Source organism: Ictidomys tridecemlineatus, chromosome 12 (genome assembly GCF_052094955.1).
Source record: "Ictidomys tridecemlineatus isolate mIctTri1 chromosome 12, mIctTri1.hap1, whole genome shotgun sequence".
Taxonomy (NCBI): Eukaryota; Metazoa; Chordata; class Mammalia; order Rodentia; family Sciuridae; genus Ictidomys; species Ictidomys tridecemlineatus.
In genome coordinates, this window is record NC_135488.1 from 88068142 (window position 1) to 88077218 (window position 9077).

Below are 9077 nucleotides of genomic sequence, written 5' to 3' on the forward strand. Positions count from 1 at the left end.
TACAAACACACACACATACAGAGTCTGAATCTATTTTACCTATAAAAGAATAATTTGCTTCCCAAGTCAGAATGTAGAATAAATGGGGGGAAAAAAACTCTTCATAAACTATGACACAATATGCAAAATTAAGGCATTAAAATAGTCTTAGACGGCTAAAACTATAAAGGAAGAGATAATATAGAAACATAGAAATATACAACAAGCCAGGCGTGGTGGTGCACACCTGTAATCCCAGCAGCTGGGGAGGCTGAGAAGAGAATCTTGAGTTCAAAGCCAGCCTCAGCAACAGGGAGGTGCTAAGCATCTAAATAAAATACAAAATAGGGTTGGGGATGTGGCTCAGTGGTTGAGTGTCCCAAGTTCAATCCCTGGCACATGGCCCCCACCCCCAAAAGAAATATACAACAGACTTGGGAAACTTACACTGAGATAATAATTGTTGAAGGAGACTATTTCCTTTAAAAAGACTTATGATTCATCTATATTTAAATCAAAATGTTTTTCTCAACTTTCTTATGTACAAATATTGAAGTTTTACATGTTATAGAAATGAATCCATAAATAGAGTGCTTTTTCTATGTTATCCTAAACATAAGACAGAAAAAGACCTAGTAATATTCTCTGGAATTGGGACTACCAAATACAGTATTCCACTGCTTTTAAAAGCCAGGCTCTGAAAAGATAAAACTAGTCATCTCCAAATGTTCTCTCTCAGAAATTACTTGCTTGATACATAGTATAGCATTCTAACCAATTCTTCCCTTTACCCTCATTTCTGGTACTTTACTTATGCTTAAAAAACCCTAATACCTGCTCAAAACCAGGCAGTAAGTTCCTTAAGGACAGGAAGCATGTATTTTACTTATTCTTTCATGAGGGACAACCAAGTTCAGTGATGGTCCATATACAGTATTTTTTGGTTGTTGGTTGTTGTTTTGAGATGGGGTCGAACTATGTTGCCCAGGTTGGCCTCAAATTCTCAATCCTCACCTTTCAGCCCCCTGGGATTAGAGGCATGCACCGCCTTGCACAGCTCCAGATAGAGTGTTAATCCACATACATGTTGAAAAACATTCTAGCTAACTCATATTACAGATGTTGTACTAACACTTCAGAATTACTATTCATGCCATGTTATGTAACTTAATGCTACAATGAGCTCTTTAAGGCAACCAATAACCTATCGAAAGTTGTTTATTTATTTATTTATTTATTTTTGCGAGCGGGTGGGGTGGAGGGGAGATACTAGGGGCAGAACTCAGGGCCCTCAACCACTGAGCCACATCCCTAGCCCTATTTTGTATTTTATTTAGAGACAGGGTCTCACTGAGTTGCTTAGTGCCTCACTCTTGCTGCAGCTGGCTTTGAATTCGTGATCTTCCTGCCTCAGCCTCAGGAGCCACTGGGATTACAGGAATGTGCCACTGTGCCCAGCCCAAACAATCTTATTATAAGAGAAATGTTTCATATGAATACTTAAAGAATGCTTTAGACTAGATTAATATTTTAAAAAATCAGCCATCCCAATAGTACCTGTCAGTAGTCCCAGCTATTAGAGAGGCTGAAGCACGGGATGACCAGCCTGGGCAAAACAATGAGACCCCGTTTCCAAAAAGGGGGAAAAAGAGGGTGGGGAAATAAAAGTTAAGAATTCTAAAATTATGCTTGGCATATGGCACAAGCCTATAATCTCAGTGACTCAGGATGCTGAGGCAGGAGGATCGAAAGTTTGAGAGTAGGCTCAACAACTTAGCAAGGCCCTGAGCAACTTAATAAGACTCTGTCTCAAAATAAAAAATAAAAGGGCCGGGCATGTGGCTCAGTGGTAAAGCACCCCTGGGTTCAATCCTCAAAATATTTTTTAAAATAATTTAAAAATTAAAAATCACATACTACATTGTTCCTTTAAGAAGGCTAGATTAGTAATGACAAATTATAATTCTAATATTGCAATATTTTAAAAACCACTTTCTTAAAACAGTTCCTAAATTGAAACACAATGCTGTTATTTGTTCATTTTTATACTCTGCACCCAAAATGTTGTTTCTTATCGATACGAATCCTATGGTTTTGTTTATTACAATTTTTCTTCGGGAAAAAAAAAAGGTTTTAATTTTGTTTTGTTTTTAACTTTTGAAGGCAGAAAAAAATTAAAGCTGACATAGTTAAATTTATACTTTCTCTAAGTGCAAACACTGACTAATTTCCAAGCTAATTCCAGGTCTTAATTAAAACCTTTATTATGAATGAGATGCTAAAAAGACCAAGTATGAAATAAACCCAACTTCTGCCTTTTGAAAAATCAATAAGAAAAGCTGTATTGATAGTTTCCCACTTTGCACATAGACCTGGAATTTAAAATGTATACTATGTAGACGTGTGTGTGTGTGTGTGTGTGTGTGTGTGCTGTCATTTGTAAACAACGCATCAAAATAATTTTGGGTAAATTTTAAAATAATTGTTTCTAAGATGGGTATGGTAGTGCACACTTGTAATCCCAGTGACTTGGGAGGCTGAGGCAGGAGGATCGCAAGTTTGAGGCCTGTCTCAAAATAGTTAGACACCGTCTCAAAATAAAAAAATAAGAAGGCATAGGGAGCATCCCAGTGGCAGAGTGCCCGGTGTTCAATCCCCAGTACTGCAAACAGTACTAGTAGTAGCTGCAGTACTAGTAGTAATTGTTGTTTCCAAAGTACTTCCTTTTTTAATTACCCTAACTCATGTACCAAAAGATAGTGTATCTAAGGAAAATTACAGAGTATAAACACCTGTTAGCCACACTGCCTGAAAGTCATCAGCTGCTCAGATTAAAAGCATCCTTTGCAGCAGGGTGCACACCTTTACTCCCAGCAGTTTAGGAGGCTGAGGTAAGAGGATGAAGAGTTCAAAGTCAGCCTTAGTAACTTAGGGAGGTTCTAAGCAACTTAACAAGAAGACTCTTTTTATACAGTATTTAACTTCAATGTAACATTTATAAAATGGCCAATCACCAAATATTTTTGTTTTCAAAACTCACTACATAGTTTTAATCACCATCAGATACACATATCATACACTGTTTGCCTTTTTCACTCATCAAACAAGCACACCGTTTGAATTTTAAGTTTCTCTGCTTTACAAGATGATCAGCATAGGAGTCACTTAAATAATCAGCTTTCCTGAATCATTCTGTTTATAAAGCACTCAACTGTTCTGCTTATAAAAATGTAGTTTTCTCACAATTTTTCAAGAACCCTCTAGTAGTATGTAAAAGGGACACACACGTTAATAAATTGAAAGTATAATAAATGCTTTCCATACTTGCTACCCCAGAAGAACTTCACATTTTGAGTTCTTGTTTAGTTTAAAAAAAAAAAAAAAGTTTTAAACATCTCTTAAAGCACAAGTGCTTGCCTTTATATTAATGGCTCTCTTGATGATAAAATAAAGATCAATGTAACTCTAAGCTCCAGGCTAATGAACTGCAGGGAACAGAAACAAGCAATTTGGCAAGAGTTGAGCAAAGAGCTCTGTTTAAAGGCTACCAGTAAAATATACCAGCACCACCCCTCCCCCACTCCCAACCCTTTAAGGTTTCAATTAAGATGGGGCCTAGTTTTACTCTTACAAGGGGGACAAAAAGAAAGCAGAGCTCCTGCTGAGAAGTATCTTCATCAGGAGCAGCTCTAGAAATACTGCCAGGAACCATTTCCTTCCCTCTCTGCTGACATAGGTTCCTCTCTTTAGAAACAGGCATTATCTCCCCTGTTCCTGACCAACACCATATCTAAAGAAAGGAAGTCTCATCACATACTACCCGAAAGATAGCATCGAATGAATTATTCTACATCATCATCATCATCATCATCCAACATTAGTATGGGCTATAATACTCTATAACAATGGGATTTATTTTCTCAACTGCAATTTATTTTCACCTCTCAGTCCCTCCTGGATTAGTTAAGAAGGGATAAACTAACTTAATAAGGCATATACACTATTTCAAAATATATCTAAGTGCTCTAATTGGTAAGAAAGACTTTCAAAACGCTCACTGAAGAAACTCTCCAGAATTCTTCAAAATTAACAGAGGTGAAGTACAAATAAGTAGAGATCTCATAATGAGTACAAACTGAGGAGCCAAACCATACAGAGATTACCACAGGCCCAAAACAGCCTCCAAAAGATAACCAATATTAGCCCTAGTATTATGATCACATCCTTAGTGGACCTATAGGACAAACAAGTCTTTCAGTTCAATATTAACTAATTAATAAACTCAGCCACAGGCTGAAAAAGAACCAGTGAAAAGTTGATATCTCTCTAACAGGAGCCCAAGAATGGAACAACTTCATAGGTAAGGAATGGTAAGACATCAAAGGTTAGAAGGAACGACAGGTGCTTTTAGGAAGAAAAAACTAGCACTCAGTTGCCTCCTATTTTAGGACTCCCACTCTCAAAACAACCTTATAACAATGTTTTTTTTTCCTTCCTATGATAGGGCAAAAATTATGGGTCTTACTATGTAATAACTACATTGCTCTTTTACTTATTTACTTTAGATTCTTAAAATCCATCTAATCCCAACCTGTGTGGACAGATTAAAGTATGGCCTATTGCCAGACTGTTCACTGATCTATGAACATTAACCAACTAAGGATTTATTATCAAGAAATGCAAAAGAAAGTCATCTGAGAACATGCTACCTCTACGTATAATACTCAAAATACAAATCCAGCAGCAGGTATCACATAACTGCAATATCAGCCAAAGTAGAAACTGTTTCTCTCACCACCATTAACAGTTGAACTCAATCTTTACAGTAACCAGATTCCAATGGCCTCAAAGAATAGTAATTCCAGACACAGGTATGGGGCACTGAGTATCAGCCTGGAATTCTGATTCCCCTAGCCAGTTACAACATTACTACCTTTAATCGGGTGAAAGGGAACACTGAAAAGATACTGCAACCTACTTAATAACTCCTTCCCTTTCTCCATTCCACAAAGACAACATATTCCAAAAATGGAGAATCCTTTCTTTCCCGACAGAGGCCCCCTTTCCTATGGATTCATTGGGCAGGATTACTTCTCCCCAGCATGCATATACAGCCAAGAAACACTTCTGCTTTCACTCTTAAAGAGGGTCCCCCAACACAAATGCACCTCTTCCTTTCTTGTATTAAGCAATGATGCTTCAGTGCTCGAGGTCTCTCTACCACTGACTGCAAAATGTGCAGAGAAGTGGAGGCAGTGAAAGGAAGTTGTCACTTACTAAGGGACACTTAAAAGAAGCCTCCAAATTTGAAATGAAGACTGGGGGGGTACCCACTTCCAGAAGCGGAATTGGGGGGGGGGGTCTCTACCATAAAAGGGAGTCTCTGTGTGGGGAAGGGCAGTCTCCATCCTGAAAGAGAGCGCGGTATGTGGAAAGGTGGAATGTTGCACCCTGAAGAGGGGTCTGGATTTTCAGAAGGGGTGTCCCACGGTTGTTGGGGGGAGCCGTGAAAGCATGATGGGTGTACCAGCTATTGGGGCCTCTGTGAAGGGAAAGGGTTCCCACTTTTGGAGAAGGGCCCTGCATTGAAGGGGGCTCTGGGAAGAAAGGAGGGTCTGGCTCGCCGGAGGGCTGGGCATGGGGGAGGGGCTCTCCGTCCGCCAGAGTCCGAGGAGGGGCGGCAGCCTCGAGGGGAACATGTGCAGTGGAACTGCTGCCTCCCCGAGGGGCAGGGCGGAGAGCAGGGCCTGGGCTGTGCGTGGAAGGAACAAGGCTCCCACCCTTCGCAGAAGAGGCAAGACTTCCCAGCCGTACTCACCCAGGCTGCCGGCGAAACCGTCCATCTTGCGGGGAAAGCGCCGGGCTCCGGGCTCAGCGGGGCGGGCACTTCATTCAGCGAACCAACAGACTGGCCGCCGCTGAGCCTGACCCACTCGCTCTCCAAATCGACCGGCGCGGCTCCCGGCCCCCGCTTCCGTCGTCCGTCCGTCCGTCCGCCCTGGGCCAGTCAGTCACGGCCACCCGGGCCACTTCTCCAGTCAGGTTGAGAGCCGCGCCGCTCCGCCGCCTGCCCGGCCTCCCTCCCAGGCAGCAGCCTAGAGCGCCGAGCCCCGCCCCCGCGCCCGCGCGCAGCGGTAGCTCCGCCCCCGCGCACGCCGTCACGCTTCCGACTCCGCCTCCCACGTGACGGTAAGGAGGCGAGGTCTTGCCAGCCCCGCCCCTCACCTTGCCCGGCCTCCAAGTCCCTCAGGCTCGCCCTCGGCGGTTGCGCTTGCGTGTTGGGCCTGCTAAGGGACTGGGACCTACGTCTTGAAGCTGGATCCTTGAGAGATTGGGGTGGTAAAGGTTAGCCTCCGGCCTAGGAAACTCAGGTGCATCGAGAGACTCTCGCCCTCACAGTTGTTGGGGAGCCCGGGGAGCTCACGTCTGGTGTCCTTCTGACAGGGGGGTGTGTCCTACAAGGACTCTAAAAAGGTAGCAAAGTGAGAGGAAGAATCCCTCCTTCCTTGGTTCCCCTCTTTCCTAGTCCAGTGAGGGATAAATGGGGGCGAGGCGTCCTGACCAGCCCCAGGCCACTACTACCACAGCTGCAGGTCCCTGCACAGATCAGAAGCAAAGAATGTCAGTGCTGGATGAGACCCAAGTTTCATCTTGCCCAACCTCTTCTTATGAGGAAGGACACCGAGCCTTAGAAAGAATGCGACTGTCCGAGGTCGTGGAGCCTGGTAGAAGTAAAGCTTAGAACCCAGGCTTCCTTACTCCCCCTGGTGTTCTTTCTACCAAGGGTGCAAAGCGAATCTTATATGGTAGATCATAAGATTGATTGTTTATGATCAATAAGGCTTATTTCAAATGAAGTAAGCCTGAGTTCTAAGCTCAATTCCATCTGACTCACTAGGCAAGTGTCAAATCACCTAATTTATTTAGGCCTCACTTTATTCATTTGCAAATTCGGGGGTGAACTTGTACCCCAAACACATAAGCATGCCATGCAATCATCTTCCTCCTTATGCCCTTCACTCTATTGCCCTTCCTTCCAGAGACCTTCCCTTTTGTGACTTGGTGCGCAAATTAGAGTAATAAAGTGGAGAACTTTAAGATGCTCAGGAACTAAATAGGTTATATAATAATAAAGAGCTGAGTTAGAATAAGAAAGTAATTTTATGTTGTTTATTTGTTTTTATGCTACAGGGGTTGAACCCAGGGACACTTTACCACTGAGCCACACCACCAGCCACCACCCCAATTTTTGAGATTAGGGTCTTGCTAAATTGGTTAGGGCCTTGCTAAATTGCTGAGGCTGGTCTTGAACCTGCAATCTCCTGCCTTAGCCTCCTGAGCCGCTGGGATTATAGGCATGTGCAACCACACCCAACTAAGAGAGTCATTTTAGAGAAAGCTGCAGGAGAAGACAGGCTGAAGTGGGGAGATGAGAAATGTCAGGCAGCAAATATCAAGATGAGAGGGACTTAAAAGAATTAAAAAGATGAAAGAATTGTTAAACATTTTTGCAGTATACTTCTCCCCTTTTGTTCCTCTTCAGAAATTCCCCCAAAACCACACATAGTGGCGCATACCTGTAATCCAGGACTGAGGAGCCTGAAGCGGGAGAACCAAAAATTGGATGCCAGCCTCAGCAATTTAGCAGGATGCTGTCTCAAAAAAGTAAAAAGGGCTGGTGATACAGCTCAGTAGTTTAAAAAAAAAAAAATCTTCCCTAAAGATCCAAATGACTCAAATTGTACTGTTATGTTGTACACATGCACAAATATGTAACTAGAAATTCCACCATCATGTACAACTATAAACTTATTGGGACCTCAGGCACTTCATATGCTTTACCCCTTTTCAACATCACAGAAAATATATGAGATCAATGCTATAAAAATATGGAAGAAAAAATCAAATGACTGCATTTCTTATCAGACCTGGGTTTCTTCTGAATACCGTACTATGTATAGACTGGTGGTAAGGCAGCCAAGATTAATTCAAACTAGAGACTGAGGGGTTTCTAAAGTTTCCTCCTTCAAAATTAAATGATTTACCAAAAGGTTCCCTGCAATGGGCATTTTCATATCTGCAAGTTTCTATTAAACCTAACCCCTTAATCTTTGAAGTCTCAATTCTAACAGCTGTTCTTCTTTGTCTGAATATGACACTTTCCATGTTAAGTCTATTAAAAGAGCAAGAACTTTGCATTGGTATATTGCTATACATAGATAAATATGTCTATTTTTAATTCAAAGAAAGATCCATATTTTGTGGGGCTTGAAGCTTTTATTATTTGTAGGGATGGGGGAAGAAAATAAACGCAAAAATTACAAATGCAAAATTAGGTTAAATGAAGTATTTATTTAAACTGAGAAAATAAATCACATCATATTACACATTTTAAGAAGCTTCTAGGGCTGGGGATATGGCTCAAGCGGTAGCGCGCTCGCCTAGCATGCATGCGGCCCCGGTTCGATCCTCAGCACCACATACAAACGAAGATGTTGTGTCCGCCGAGAACTAAGAAAAAATAAATAAATATTAAAATTTTCTCTCTCTGTCCCCCTCTCTCTCTCACTCTCTCTTTAAAAAAAAAAAAGAAGAAGAAGAAGCTTCTAAGTGCAATAAATATTACAAAATCAAGAAATATAAGGGGACCTGAGGTTGCAGCTCAGTGGTAGAGCACATGCCTAGCACATGTGAGGCACTGGCTTTGATCCTCAACACCACATAAAAATAAATAAATAAAGCTATCGTGTCTACCTACGACTAAAAAAAATTAAAAAGAAAAAAATAAATTTAAGAGTGTAACTCAGTAATTGAACCTGTGACTAGCACATAACTCAGTAATTGAACATGTGACTAGCATGTACATATATGTACATATGTATGAATATATATTTATATTATATATCATTTAATTAGCTTCCCAACACACCTCCAATATTTTTTCCCTAAGTTTTTTTTTCTGTATACTGTTCGTCTCTTCATATGACAATGTTTTTCTTAAATTGGTTAAACTTATTGGGATCTCAGACACTTCATATGCTTTACTCCTTTTCAACATCACAGCAAATATATGAGATCAATGCTATAAATATGACACT

At 41.4% G+C, this 9077-nt stretch overlaps 1 protein-coding gene across 8 annotated transcripts in view; it reads right to left on the reverse strand.

Annotated features, from left to right (window-relative positions):
• Positions 1-6101, reverse strand: part of Eml4 (EMAP like 4) — a 141703-nt gene extending 135602 nt beyond the window's left edge. For 7 of the 8 annotated variants that reach the window (XM_021725868.3, XM_021725867.3, XM_005324532.5 and 4 more), the window contains exon 1: positions 5798-6099. In XM_021725868.3, coding sequence (XP_021581543.1) covers positions 5798-5822 — 25 coding nt within the window. In that variant the 5' untranslated portion in view covers positions 5823-6099. Of the gene's footprint in view, positions 1-5797 lie in introns of all 8 variants that reach the window. The other variant, XR_005727283.2, reaches the window with a different exon arrangement.
• Between the last annotated feature and the right edge of the window lie 2976 nt (positions 6102-9077).